Consider the following 15894-nt stretch of genomic DNA (forward strand, 5'->3'; position numbering starts at 1 on the left):
CGTAGAGAGCGTCCTGCCGCACAGATGTGGTTCCCAGGAGGGGGCGAGCACGTCACTGACCACCGCAGTAAAGCCTCCCTTCACGGTGGCGAGTAAAAATCAGACAAGCAGGAAGTGAACAAAACAGAGAAGAAATAGAGCAACTTTTGAGCAAAAACGAATGAGGAAGTGAAAAGAGAAATGTCTGCAGGTAAAGGATGCTTATTATGAAAAAAAAAATTCCTTTACAACCCCTTTAAGAGCCAGAACAAGGACCAAGAATTTTGTGAAGATCTGAGGAGCAGTGGCAAGTCAAATGGCAGAGCCACAAACTGAAAATGGACACAGTCTCGCACTACAAAACACGGAGTTAGTGTGGAGGAAAAATAGGATTTTTGTACTCACCGTAAAATCCATTTCTCTGAGTTCATGGACGGACACAGCAGCATTGACCTTAGGGTTATGTACCTTTTCTCTAGGAGAGACTAGGCAGAAAAAAACAGCACTTTTAGTGTTAAAAACACTTTTCAGTACAGCACCTCCCATGGGGGAGTGTCTCCCGCATACATCCCACTCTCTGGAAGCATCCAGCCTTAGTTCGTAGACAAGCAGTACAAACAGAAGAGGGGTGGGTTTAGGGATGTCCCCAAGCAGTGTCAAAAATTTCAAGGGGTGGGAAAAACACAGCAAACCAGGCTTCACCCCAAACAAACCAGAGTTCCTCAACGGAGGAACTTCAACCTTAAACTGCCGCCAGTAAAACCTTGCGGCCAAAAGAGGCATCCGAAGATGAACTCACATCCACCTTATAAAATTATGAGAAGGTGTGGATTGACGACCAGGTCCCCGCCTTACAAATCTGTAAGACAGACGCTTGATGACAGAAAGCCCAAGAGGCACCAATCGCCTTGGTCGAATGCGCCGTGACCTGAAAGGGAGGCGCCCGCCCCTTTAGGGCATAGGACTGGAGCACGACTTGTCTGATCCATCTAGAAATGGTGGCCGACGAGACCGCCAGACCTTTTTTAGGACCAGTCAACGACACGAACAGTGAGTTCGACCTCCGAAACGGAGCCGTAGCAGACAAGTACACCCGTAGGGCTCGAACCACGTCCAAGGAATGTAAAGTGGTCAACAAGGGGATCTCTCGAATGTCCTCAAACTGAGCTTTTTGAACCGCCGAAATAACTAAATTCAAGTCCCATGGAGGAAGCGGAGGACGCACAGGAGGGGCCACATGCCGGACCCCCTGCACAAACTTATGCACCAAAGAGTGCGATGCCAAGGGTGGCTGAAAGTAGACAGCTAGAGCCGAGATCCGACTCTTCACCGTACTCAAGGCTAGAGCCTGATCCACTCCCCGCTGTAAAAACAGCAAAATTTGCGGCACCACATATGAACGAGGGTGCCACTTCATCTCTTCACAACAGAGATGTAGGCCCTCCATGTACGATGGTAAATCTTTCGTGACGTGGACTTCCGTGCCCGTAGCATGGTAGAAATCACCGGGCCCGACAGGCCTCGGTCCTTCAACACCTGGCTCTCAACAGCCACGCCGTCAAAGCCAGCGATTGTAAAGCAGGGTGAAAGATAGGACCTTGTGACAGCAGGTCTTCTCTCAGGGGTAGACACCAAGGAACGTCTGCCACCAGCCGCACCAGGTCCGCGTACCAGGGACGGCGCGGCCAATCCGGGGCGATCAGGATTGTTGGTATCCCCTCGGCTTCCACCCTGCGTAGCAGGCGAGGAAGAAGCTGGTGGGGAATGGAAGGCGTACATCAGGCGGTAGTGACCCCAAGGCGCTACCAGCGCGTCTACCCACGGATCCCTCGATCTGGACACAAATCGTGACACCTTCCGATTTAGACGGGATGCTAGAAGGTCCACGTCTGGAGTGCCCCATTTCTGGCACAGAGTCTGAAACACCTCCGGGTGTAGCGACCATGCCCCTTGGTCCAGCTTTTGGCGACTTAGATAGTCGGCTTGCCAATTCACCACCCCCGGAATGTACACTGCCGACAGAGCTGAAATGTAGCTTTCGCCCCACCGGAGGATGTGCGCGACTTCCGTCGCCACAGCCGAGCTTCGTGTGCCCCCCTGATGATTGACGCATGCCACGGCCGTGGCGTTGTCGGACTGGATTCTGACCAGTCAGCCTTGTAGGCCCAGAGACCACTTGGAGAGACACAGCTTGATCGCTCGGAGCTCCAGTACATTGATCGGAAGACGGGACTCCTCCCGAGTCCAACACCCCTGGGCTGACTAGACACCCCAGACGCCCCCCAGCCGGAGAGGCTGGCATCCGTTGTGATCACTGTCCAGGGACACGGCAGGAACGATTTCCCTTTCCTGAGTACCGGAGATGTTAGCCACCACACTAGGGAGGACTTGGTCAGTCGACTCACCCGAATCTGGTAATCCAGAGACGAAGGAAGCTTGTTCCATCATGACAGAATCTCCTTCTGTAACACTCGAGTGTGGAATTGGGCATACGGGATTGCCTCGAAAGAGGCCACCATCAGACCCAGTACTCATGCAAAAGCGACGCCCATTTCTGGGTCACCAACCGCTGCACCGCAGAGTGCAGAGTCTGCAGCTTCTCTGCTGGGAGGAAAAAACGTTTGCCTCTGAAGAATCCAGGACCAACCCCAGATACTCCAGCCACTGAGACGGTACTAGTACTGACTTCTGTATATTCAGTAGCCAACCGAATTCCCAGAGGGTCTGACAGGTGATAATACACGTCCTCTTCTAACTCTGAGCTTGAGGAAGCTCTCAGAAGAAGGTCGTCCAGGTATCCCACGATAGCGATCCCGCGCTGCCGCAGCAGGGCGAGCACCCTGGTAAAAACCAGAGGTGCCGAGGCCAGGGTCTTTTCGCTCGCCAAGTGCGACAGGAAAAAAGTTTTCAGGGTGCTTAGACGTCCACTGAAGGACAAAAGCGCACCTGGTTCCGCAAGCCCAACAAGCCCGCGGACAAGCCTGCCTCCGCCTGAAGGTTTGCCCTGCCCACTTATACTTATACTTATTACATGTGAAAATATTGTATAAAGGGGGGGAAAAAAAAAAAATCAAATCTCTTTTTCAAGCTTATTAGAAGTCACGGCTACCTTTGCCCTACTTTGGTCGCGCAAAAATACCACATATGATGCAAACCGCAAATAGAGATGTAAGAAGCATCGATTCATGAGCTGGTCTTTGGTAAAAGCTGAGGTGGTGAAAAAAAAAAAAAAAAAAAAAATACATGGGGGGTTTTCACTGTCAAAGCGGTAAGGATGTGTAAGCAGAAAGTATTAATAGTTAAAAAAAAAAAAAAAAAAAACACAAACCTCTTGTACGTGTATCTTAGCGAGCACAGTATACAGCAGGGATATGCAATCAGCGGACCTCCAGCTGCTGCACAACTACAAATCCCATCATGCTTCTGGGTGTCATGCTAGTGGCTGTCAAGTCTTGCTATGCCTCATGGGACTTGTAGTTCTGCAACAGCTGGAGGTCCGATAATTGAATATCCCTGGTATACGAGACATTATTATTAACATGCAGACCTACACAAGTTGAACTGGTGTCTCTATTCAGCCTTACCAACTATGCAACTATATATAACCAGAATTGGAACTCACAATAAAAAATAAAAAGTTAGTTAGTGAAGGTGAAAAGGGTCCATCACCTTCAGACACTAGCAAAAAACCAAGTACCGTATTTTCCGGCGTAGAAGACGACTTTTTACACCGGAATTACACAGCCAAAATCCGGGGGTCGTCTTATACGCCGGGTATAGCAGATGCTCAATCAATATCAGCTGCTGGGTGCTCTGTACGGCTGCATGTATTCTGTATATGCGCCGCTTAGCCAATCCCGATGCACTGTGTGATGATAGAGCATGCTAAGCCTGCTCGGATAGGCAGAGGTTGTTATCCAATCCGAGCAGGCTTAGCATGCTCCGTCATCAACACAGTGCATCGGGATTGGCTGAGCGCGCATCTACAAACTACATACAGCCGTACAGAGCACCCGGTGGGCTGCGGATTCTTCATTACTTCCACACAAGGGGGTCGTCTAATACGGTGAGCAGACTACAAAACCACCATTTTTAGCAGCATGTTAGGGGGTCGTCTTATATGCCAAATCGTCTTATACGCCGGCAAATACGGTACTTACAAGATATGGTAAGGTTATAGGGGAGGCACCCCAAAGGCAAGTGTTTTCAAAAACAAAAAAAAAGTGTAGCACGGTACGCACCAATAATGTATGGTTTATTTAGGAAAGGTGCTACTACCCCAGATTAATGAAACTCCTCCTGAGCTGTCGGGTGCAGGATGTGCCGTTGCTCAGCTACCAAAGTGATAAATGGATAAAAGACAATCCGCAACTCCATACATGCGCTTTAAATCAGTCCGAATTTATTATATCTCCATAAGGATAAAAATACAACAGAGGTATACGCGTTTCAGCAGCAACTGCCTTGTTCACAACCAATGAATTAGATGCCTGTGTGGTATTAAAATCATCGAAAATGTAATATATGGCAGCCTACCAATCTTAGATGTGGTGGCTGCATTTTTTCTTTAAAGCTTTTTCTCGGTTTTCACCTGGTGGTCTGGCTAGTAACACACCTCCCGTATTAGAGTCCCCCCACTCTGGATGAATAAGCACAGGGGGCACAGCAGCTTTGTCTTCCTTTTAGGCTAAAAGTTTTACATGAATAAATGTCAATATATGTGTGCACCTGTGTGCTAAATGGTTGTCGCATTCCTGTAAACTGATACACCCGGAAGACAGCTGTTTTTTTTAAAAAAACAACAGACTTACTGACCATATCACTAGATGAAAATAAAGGAAAGAAAGTCTAAAAACGATTCCAGCCATTACATCTACAAATTGGTAAGTTTCAATACAATAGAAGGTTTGCTTTTGGGTTTAATATTGTGGATAGGGAGATCGAGAGATCTGTGCAGAATGCTATTGCCCTAGACCTGCAAAACACCCCACGGCTAACTTCACGCTCTGCACAACGTACCAAGGAGGACTGCTTAATGCAGGATCCAGTGCCTGAAACGGCTTCACAGGCTGGCCTTGTATCTTCCAGTATTTTGTCAGGGACTGACTAAGGAGTATACATCACAGAATAACTGTCAGTGCAATGGATTACATGAGGGTTCTTACAGTTCTGTTTGGTAGTGTCCACTTACCTAAATGTAGCAACATACAGTTAGGTCCATATATATTTGGACACAGGCACAATTTTCATACTTTTGGCTCTGTGTGCCACCAGTGTAAAATTAAAACGAGACAAATCAAAATTAATTTGAAGTGCAGACTTTCAAGCTTTAATTTGAGGGGTTGAAATTAAATATCAAGTACAAATTTTAGGAACTGCAACCATTTTTATACACAGTCCCCTCACTTTCATGGGCTCAAAATATAATTGCACAAATGAATACAATCAAAAATACAATTTTTTTTTTTAGTATTTTGTTGAGAATTCTTTACTGACAATGACTGTCTGAAGTCTGGAACCCATAAACATTACCAAAGACTGGGTTGCCTCATTTTTGATGCTTTGCCAAGCTGTAACGGTCTTCAGTTCTTTGTTTGTGGGTCTTTCTGCCTTTAGTTTTACCTTCAGCAAGTGAAATGCATGCTGAATTGGGTTGCGATCAGGTGATTGATACGGCCAATGCAGAATATTCCACTTCTGCGTTTCTTCTACAGTGTGTTTTGATCATTGTCCATCTGTACCGTGAAGCGCCTTATGACAAACACAAATGACCCAGTGCCACTGGAAGCCATGCATGCCCCATGCCATCACACTGCCTCCACCATGTTTTACAGACGACGTTGTGTGCTTTGGATTATGAGCGGTTTCCAAGCCTTCTCCACACTATTTTCTTCCCGCTTTGAATGGTTTGCGGTGAACCCTCTGTATTCTTTCATTAAGTCTTCTCTTGATTGTAGGCTTTAACATGAAACGCCCACCTCCTGGAGAGCGTTCACTTGTCTGAATGTTGCGAATGGGTTTATTCTTTACCATAATGAGGATCATGCGTTCATCCACCACTGGACTTCCTGGCCTTTTTATATTGCTGAGCTCACCAGTGCGTTCTTTCCTCAGAATGTATCAAACTGTTTATTTGGCCACTCCTAATCTTGCTGCTATCTCTCCAATGGATTTTTTTTTTTTTTTTGACGCCTTACAATGGCCGGTTTTACTTGCATGGACAGCTACTTTGAACGTATTATGTAGATTTACAGCAATAGATTCAAAATTCAAGTATCACAACTCAAGACCTTTTACCTGCTTAATTGATAACAAAAAAAAAAATGGGAGTAGCCCACAACTGGCCATGAAACATCTTTTGATTCAATTGTCCAATTACTTTTGCTCCCTTGAAAGGGGGGGGGGGCTATTAAGAGCAGTAATTCCTAAACCTTTCCTCCGATTTGGATGTACATACCCTCAAATTATACCTGAGAGTGTGCACTTTCAGCCCATATCCATTATATAACTATAGCTTGAATATGTTTTGGTAGATACTTAGAAAAATAAAATAATCTTAAGATTGTGCCAGTGTTCAAATATATACAGACCTAACTGTATAACCCAGTTGTCTAGGACTATACCTGTGTCCTGCACAACCAAAGACCTACAACTAGCTGAACTCTTTTACATATAACAAATGCTTTAAAACCACTGAAAGGATACATTCCTTTTGATTTCTCTGCGTGCAACATTTCCATTGCTACTTTTCCTTCCTTTTGCAATCATTTCCGTTTAACATACTAACTACTTACACTACTCTACCAGTACAATTACACCTGCTATAGCTACAAAACAGATATTTCACTCTAACATACCGGATGGCTGTTGAATGGGGATGCGGCAGCTCGGATATGGATAGCATTTGGGCACAAAACCTGTTGGGGGAAAAAAAAACGACCTTTCAAGAAAATGATTTTAGATTTTAACAATTTAATAGTTTATGGAATTTTAAAAAGGCAAATACAAAAGACCACCTGCAGCAGATACAAAGGGTAGAATCAGAAATAACGAATATAAAGCAACATGTTCAGTAGTGACAAGCCGCTACATAGGCACTCAGTAGAAGCCAGTAATGCAAACAGATTGACATAAGAAAAACAAAGCATTAAGGCACAGGGACAATAACCATTATCTGTTAATCCAAGTATACCAAGGTTCCGCAACTATCAAAAGCAGTTACATTTCCTTTCCACAATGCAAGTGTATGTTCACATGAAAAACGCAGATTAACTAATGTATAAAAGATATAGTGCAGCGCAAAAATAAATTCAAATGAAAATAAAAAAATATATAAAAAAAAAGTCAAAAGAATGTGAAATAAAAATCCAAGATTGTGTGATAACAAATTCCAGAAATCTTCACCGGTGAATTTTAAGCTTCAAAATACAAGTACATTAAGAATGGCTACTCTCACCTTAAGGTATGGAACCCTGTATTACCAGGCAGTCATACAAGCAGAAATCAAAATGTAAGATGCACCAGTTGATAAGATGTGTTAATCAGATTCCTCAAAGATCAGCAACATTAGGACCATGAATGAGAAAAAACACAGATCTAAGTGCTCTATGTATGATAATCTTTTAATTCTTTTAAATACATTTTTAGTTTAACTAATGCAATGGCTTCGAACGGATTGGGTGCCATTTGTGATTTCCAATATCTGATTATCATGACAGCAAGCAGGTGTGTAACAACTGTACAAAGTGGACTAGGCACCGTCTCAATATCCAGATTCAGGATAGCCAGAGCAGGGTTAGGTGTCAGAAGAATGCCTGTTACCTCAGAAATCATCTGAAAAAAATGTTGCCAGAAGAATTTGAGCCAACTCTGTCATACACAGTACATAACACTATAGATTGATCTGAGGGCCTGTCTTCACTGTGAGGTAGTATATTTGATGGAGAGATGCTCTTCCCTGGTAAGGAAGGGCTTAGATTTGACGGACTACCAACGTTTTGAAATGCGAGTACTTTGGACTATGAGCATTCCCCTGGAACGGATTATGCTCGTAATTGGTGGAAAGAGGGTGTCATATGTGTAAGTAGGTATAATTGGACACTCATAAGGCCTTCTACTATTGAGTGGCCCTACTTGTTGGCAGTCCTCGGACGGCAGGGATTTGGTGCTAAATTTATTGCTTGGGTGAAACTACTGTATGCTAGGCCACTGGCTTGCTTGAGAGTTAACAAGATTATAAACTGACACACCTCTGCAGTTTGCCCTCACTATAGAGCCATTGGCAGCCCTGTTGAGGGCGGAAAGGTTGTTGGATAAATTCTTTGGAAGAAAAACATCCCTGTATGATGGCGATATGCTAATACTGGGCGGAGGCAGAGGGGTCTTTGATCACAGCCTTAAAAAGAATCTCAAGTTTTGGTGCTTATTCTGGATTTAAAAAGGTAATTTGAATAAATCCATAGTCTTTCCCTTCAACCCCGAGTATAATCCTAGGGTACCCCCCCACTCGATATTCCACTGCAAATAGTTTGATTTAGGTACTTCGGAATTGAGCTACCATTGAGCACATATATATCTAATAATCTCTCTCCCCTGTTGACTCGACTGAGGGATAGCTTACAAACCTGGTCTAAGCTGCCTCTCAGCCTCTTAGGCTAAATTAATGTATTCAAAAAAGGGATTTTTAAATACAGCTTACCTGTAAAATCCTTTTCTTGGAGTACATCACGGGACACAGAGCGGCATATTCATTACTATGTGGGTTATATGGAGTACCTTCAGGTGATGGACACTGGCAATCTCAAACAGGAAGTCCCCTCCCTATATAACACCCTCCCATAGGAGGAGTACCTCAGTTTTGTAGCAAGCAGTATGCCTCCCAAAATGGTCCCTAAAGAGGGGTGGGAGCTCTGTGTCCCGTGATGTACTCCAAGAAAAGGATTTTACAGGTAAGCTGTATTTAAAAATCCCTTTTTCTTTATCGTACATCACGGGACACAGAGCGGCATATTCATTACTATGTGGGATGTCCCAAAGCAATGCTTTAATGAGGGGAGGGAGACATTTTCCCAAGGATTTAATTCCGAGATAAACTCAAATAATAATAAATCCAACTTAGTCGAGAAATAAAATTTAAATTTTTTAACTCAAGGGTGCCCCCGATTCTGAGGGTCTTAAAAACGCAGCCTGCAGCAGTTCCTGCCAAAAAGGCTGTATCAGTATTCCTTCTTACGTCCAACCGGTATGATTTAGAACACGTGTGGACTGAAGACCAGGTTGCCGCCTTGCATACTTGAGCCATAGAGAACTGATGGTGTGCTGCCCAGGAGGCGCCCATGGCCCTGGTAGAATGAGCCTTTACTGGCAACGGAAGAGGCAGTCTTTTCAAGCTGTAGGCCTGAGTATTTAATAGTTTAATCCCTCTCGAGAGGGTGGATTTTGCAGCTTCTTGGCCCATCTGGCAAAAATGAACAACACATCTGTTTCCCGAAACTTCTCTGTAGCTCTAAGATAGGCCTTTATGGCCCTGACAATACCCAAGGTATGCAGCAACCCTTCCTTCTGGAAGTAGGTTTCGGAAGAAGGATGATAGTACCAAATCCTGGTTTAGGTAAAAACTGGATATAACCTTTGGTAGAAAGGGAGGATGAGGATGGAGAACCACCTCGTCCTTGTGAGAAAAAATAAGATATAGCTCCTTATAAGATAAGGCTGCTATTTCTGCTCTCTTTTGGCTGAAACTATGGCAACCAGAAATCCCAGCTTCCTTGATAGCCAAACCACAGGAATTTCAGCCAACGACTCAAAAGGTTGTTTCTGCAGAGTTGACCGAACTAGATCCAAGTCCCACGGCAAAGTGGTGACATACCCGGAGGATTAATATGCAAGACCCTCTGTAAGAAGGTCTCAACCAGCGAGTGGGAGGCCACCACTCCTAGCTGGAGAAAACTTAACACTTGGTCAATGGTATACTTGCGGGGCAAGCTATTTCTTCGACACATACCAGTCTACATAGGCTTCCCGGACCCTGTAACAAATCACCCTGGAGACCGGCTTTCTAACCCTGATCAGGGTAGAGATTATCTGCCTAGAACGGCCTCTACTACTGAGAATCAGGGATTCAGCCGCCAGGCCGTCAAATTTAGACGCCGTAATGCAGGGTGTAGGATCGGGCCTTGTGAGAGTAGGTCTGGCCGTAGAGGAAGCGTCCAAGGTTCTCCCACTGCCATCTTCAGGATTAGTGAGTACCATGCCCTCCTGGGCCATGCTGGAGCTACCAGGATGACTGGTTTGTGCTCCACCCTGATCCTGCGTAACAGGCGGGGTAGCAATTGTAGCGGGGGAAAGGCATATAGCAGTTTGAACTGATGCCAAGGACAAACCAACGCATCGGCTCCGCAGGCCATAGGGTCCCGAGTACGGGACATGAACCTGTCTAGTTTTTTGTTGAATCTTGATGCCATGACGTCCACGTCCGGTATTCCCCACCTCTGGCAGATTATCTGAAAAATTTCCGGGTGCAGAGACCACTCCCCTGGCGACAGAGACTGACTCCTCAAGAAGTCCGCTTGCAAGTTGTCCACCCTGGGAATGAAAATTGCCGATATGCAGGGCACATGAGTCTCTGCCCACAGGAAAATCGAGCTCACCTCTCTCTGAGCTGATTGACTCTTGGTTCCCCCTTGGTGATTTATATATGCTACAGCCGTGGCATTGTCCGATTGAATCCTCACCGGGAACCCCTGTAATTTGGATGTCCAAGCCTCGAGGGCCAGCCGAGCAGCTCTGAGCTCCAAGATGTTGATGGGCAACTGCCTCTCCGCCTGTGCCCAAGTACCTTGGCGAGTGCGACCATCCAAGACCGCTCCCCAGCCCTTTAGGCTGGCATCTGTGGTCACTATCTTCCAGGCTATGGGACTGAAAGATCTTCCCTTTAGCAGGTTCTGAGGGTTTAACCACCAGCACAGACTTTGCCGGACTCTTGCTGATAGTGGCAACGGAAACTCCAAGGCCTGTGCCTTCTTGCTCCAAGCTGCCAGAATGGCTGCCTGTAGGATGCGAGTGTGGCTCTGAGCGTAAGGTACCGCCTCGAACGTGGCCACTAGCTTGCCTAGTAAACGCATACATAGGCGAATAGTTGGTTCTCTTTTGCTTAGAACCAGCTGAATCAATTCTTTGATAGCCTTGACCTTTACCAGGGGTAGAAATACATTTTGCTGATCTGTGTCTAACCTCATGCCGAGATATTCCAACTGTTTAGTGGGTTGGAATGCTGATTTTTCTCGGTTTATGACCCAGCCGAACCTCTCGAGGATCTGAACCGTGAGGGCAACCGCTCGCTCCAAACAAGGAGATGAGTGGTCTATGATCAAGAGGTCGTCCAAATATGCTAGGACCGTGACCCCTTGGATTCTTAGACTGGCTAATATTGGAGCTAGAACCTTCGTGAACACCTGGGGGGCCGTAGCCAGCCCGAAAGGAAGCGCCACAAATTGGAAGTGACGCTGAGCCACTGAGAAACGTAAAAATCTCTGATGTGGCTGAAAGATCGGTATATGAAGGTAAGCATCCTTTATGTCTATGGAGGCCAGAAAATCGCCCTTCTGGAGCGCGGCGGCTGCTGACCGAACAGACTCCATCCGGAACGACTGAACCTTTAGATAAATGTTTAAATTCTTTAGTTCCAAAATTGGCCCGACATCGCCGTTGGGCTTTGGCACGACAAATAGATTGGAGTAGAAACCTAGCCCTTGGACTGGTACTTCTATTACGCCTTGATAAATCAGACGATCCAATGCCGCCAAAAAGGGGGACCTCTTTGTTGGATCGTTTGGAATTCTTGATTCCTGATAATGAGGAGGAGGAAACTTTAGAAACTCTAATCTGTAGCCTGTGGCCACAGAAGATCGGACCCATCTGTCGGGGATGTTGGCTTCCCAGATCTTTGAAAAGAAACAAAGCCTTCCCCCTATCCTCGTGGGTGGGGGCGTCCCTTCATAAGGCAGACTTAGGGGCAGGCTTTGCTGGCTTGCGATACCAAGGCTTTTTGCCTCCCGGGGCCTGTCCCTGCGATTTAAAGTTTGATCGCGCAGGAGGCCGTCGATACTGCCTGGAATTAGAGGGCCCTGACACAGGGGAGAGTTGCCTCTTAAATGTAGGACCCCGAAATCTCTTCTTGACTGGCAAAAGGGTACTTTTGCCACTTGAGATAGTCTGAATGTATTTATCCAGATCTTCTCCGAAGAGTCGACCTCCATGGAAAGGGAAACCTGCCAGAAGCTTTTTGCATGGGGGCTCGGCCGCCCAGTTCTTTAACCATAAGAGTCTTCTCATATGCACTAAAAATAGTGATAAACGAGACGCCTGCTGAATGGAATCTTTTATAGCATCCACCGCAAAGCATAGAGCTCTGGGTATATCGGACAGCTCTTCTGCCTGTTGGGCAGGGATGTCCTTAAGCATCTGTTTAGTCTGGTCCTTTAAAGCCTGACAGACTCCTATAGCAGCCACCGCTGGCTGTACCACTGCCCCTGCCGTAGAAAAGGAAGCTTTTAAAAGAGTTTCCAACCGTTTATCAACCGGGTCCTTAAACATCTGTATGTTTTCTACCGGGCAAGTTAGTGATTTATTTACACAAGAGATGGCAGCATCCACAGCCGGGAGCGCCCATTTTTTGGCAAACTTCTCCTCCAACGGGTAGATAACAGAAAATTTTTTAGGCGGCAAAAAAATTCTGTCTGGTCGTACCCAATCTTGGAAAATTAGCTCCTCTAATAGCGGATGGACTGGAAAAACTGCGTTATTCAAGGGCGCCTTTAAGGAGCCCAAAGAGGAAACTGCCGGACCCCGGAGCTCCGGTAAAGGCAGGTTAAATGCTGAGTGTACCATGTCCGTCAAAGACTGGACCCACAGGCTCTCCGCTTGGGAGGCTGAGAATGGTTCCTCAATAGTAGATTCCTCAATTTCTGAACCCTCTGGGTTCTCGACCAATAGGTCTTCCTGAAATTCTGATTCCTCCAGCGAAACCACTTCAGCATCCGAGGATACACATTTTGGGACCTAGTCCGCTTCCTGCCTGGTAAAGATTTAGTGAACATAGCTGCCAATCTTTTCTCTAGCCCTTCTAATGCGGTAGCTAGTTTTTCCTCTGTGACGAACACAGGGTTGGGTGGATCTGGGCCAGCCGCCGCACCAGACCCCCCTATTGGCTCAACCAAGGCGGCCACAACTGGGTTAACAGGTGGGGAGAGTACAGGCATAGCCTGACTCGTATCCTCAGAATCCGAGGGGGAACCCTTTTGCTTTTTGACATTTTTAGACCCCCTTGATCCTGAGCCTTTGGGTGCCATGGTACAAAACCGAGGTCCTTTGCCTGCAACAACTGACTGTACGCAGCTAGGAAATAATTTAAGAGGTTTAGGGAACAACAGGATTACTAGTGTCCAAAAACCCTGGTGAGGCCGAATATGTCAATCAAATATAAAGGAAAATTTTTTTTTTTTTTTTCAATATGCTATTATGTTCCTTTAAATTAGAAAGTATTTATATTCTCTCTTTTCTTTTCTTTTTTTTTTTTTTTTCACGGCCCCACCAATATCTTTTCCAGCCCTTTAACCTGCTGACAAAGGGGAAACTTTTTTTGGCTTAAAGCGGATGTGTCACGGGGAAAAAATATTAAAAGCCAGCAGCTACAAATACTGCAGCTGCTGACTTTTAATATTAGGACACTTACCTGTCCTGGAGTCCAGCGCTGATCGCAGCAGAGCACGAGCGATCGCTCGTCTCTCTGCTGCTCCCCCCTCCATCCACGCTCAGGGAACCAGGAAGTGAAGCGCTGCGGCTTCACTGCCCGGTTCCCTACGGCGCATGCGCGAGTCGCGCTGCGCCCGCCGATTGGCTTACACGCTGTGTGTTGGGAGCCGAGTGTTCCCAGCACACAACGGGCGACAGACGGGATGTGACGGAATGCCCGTCTTTCGCCCGTAGCGTGTGGCCGGAAGTGGGTGTAAATACCTGTCTTTAGACAGGTGTCTGCACCCCCCTCCCCCCTGAAAGGTGTCAAATGTGACACCGGAGGGGGGGGAGGGTTCCGATCAGCGGGACTCCACTTTAGGGTGGAGGACCGCTTTAATAAGTAAAATAGGCCAAGCCTATAATGTACTACCCCTTTCTTGCCACCGGGGGTCGCCGGAGTGCCGCTCTGTGTCCTCTCTCCTCCAGATCAGCCTCAGACTGATCTATGCGCGCACCCTGTCATCTTTAACAGAGGCGAGGACACGCCTCTTCCTGCGTGCTCCCGCCCCCCCCTCCTCCCGACGGCGCGAAATTCTTCTATTTCTTGCGTGCCCGCGCGCGACAGGGAGGGGAAGAGAGACACATGGAGACGCCAGACGCCCACAGAGCTGGGAGAGAGGACGCGCTGCAGGGCGGCAAGTTTGAACCCCCGGACAGGTAGGCTGCAATAGAGACTCTACAGGACTCAGTTGCTTTAGCCCAGAGGTCTCTTCCCAGACCCTGTATGACCAATAGAGCAGCAGGTAGCCAGAAAAGATTACTTGGACAGGGGGCCAAAATGGGGAGGAACAAAACAGATCATCCTGTCCACTTACAGACATAGTGACCACGGTGCCCATGCAGAGCATACTTAGGCTGCCCCCCCTTTTGGTCCCCCTTGGGAAGCCCGCAGTCGAACCAAGTTCCGCAGGCTCCCCACTTACCTGCTCCATGCCGCAGGACGTTTGTAATCAAACATAGTCCAATCTTCCCCCATCTCCGTGGGTAGTGTAGTAGACCCTCAGGCACTGGGGTCCTGGAAGGAACCGCTGTCCTGGACCTATATAGCACCTCTGGCAAACAGGGAACTCTTGGCTTTAGAAAAAGCTGTGAGCCCTGGGCCCAGCCCTCCAGAGAGGGCATTATAGGCAAAACCCCACGGATTTGGGGCCCGGGTACTGTCCACTTCGGCACTGAGGCACTCTGGACAGATCCGGTTAGCCCGCCTTGATCCCAAGGATATGGAGGCAAGCTATTCCGTGACCAACACCTAAGACACTGGCGAAAAAACTGAGGTACTCCTCCTATGGGAGGGGGTTATATAGGGAGGGGACTTCCTGTTTGAGATTGCCAGTGTCCATCACCTGAAGGTACTCCATATAACCCACATAGTAATGAATATGCCGCTCTGTGTCCCGTGATGTACGATAAAGAAATGATTTACTTCCCCAGATTTATTTGGTTTGGCACACCTCAATTTATATCCCTAAGAAACTATTTACTGAAATAAATACAGTATGTTACTCCGTTTCTTTGGGGATCTAAGCCGCCTAGGATCTCCTTGGACACATCATTTCTACCTATACAAGACGGAGGCTTGGCTTTGCCAAATTTACAGTGTTACTGCCTGGCGTCCCAATTAACGTATGTACACAAGTGGTTCTTTCCAGAACTTTATGTTCGCTTTGGTGACCACCCAGGCAGCCCAAGTCCCCTTGTATAAGGCACTTCATAACATACTATATATGAATGGACCATATCCCGAACAGGGGGCGGATATTCTTAAACTTTCCTACAGGATCTTTCATAGGTGTAATAGAAGAACAGGAGGCACTTGCCTGAACACCTCTCCAAATGCTCCCTTGTGGTATAACCCTCAGGTCACTGAAATATACAAGATCCCAGAAGGAGACTGTTGGGCACAATATGGCATTACATATGTTCACCAGCCATTTACAGACCAGGCCCTTAGAATATAGGATTCCCCATACCTTGTTTTTTCGCTATCTGCAATTGTGGCACAACTTGGTTTAAAGAAGGTCAAGCTTTGGCCATCTAGTGTGGAAAAAAAAAAATGATATTCGAACATAATCACTCAAATCTACATTTCAAAATACTATTTCACCTTGCTGACCTCCTCCT

General features: G+C 46.7%; 1 protein-coding gene across 1 annotated transcript in view; it reads right to left on the reverse strand.

Moving 5' to 3' along the window:
- The window catches only part of PATL1 (PAT1 homolog 1, processing body mRNA decay factor), a 132839-nt gene that overhangs the window by 74498 nt on the left and 42447 nt on the right, over positions 1-15894 (reverse strand). Inside the window, exon 6 of the mRNA XM_040321000.1 lies at positions 6837-6896. Within this exon, the coding sequence (XP_040176934.1) occupies positions 6837-6896 (60 nt within the window). The remainder of the gene's footprint in view (positions 1-6836; positions 6897-15894) is intronic.

The sequence above is a fragment of the Rana temporaria genome, chromosome 8 (genome assembly GCF_905171775.1).
Source record: "Rana temporaria chromosome 8, aRanTem1.1, whole genome shotgun sequence".
NCBI classification, from domain to species: Eukaryota; Metazoa; Chordata; class Amphibia; order Anura; family Ranidae; genus Rana; species Rana temporaria.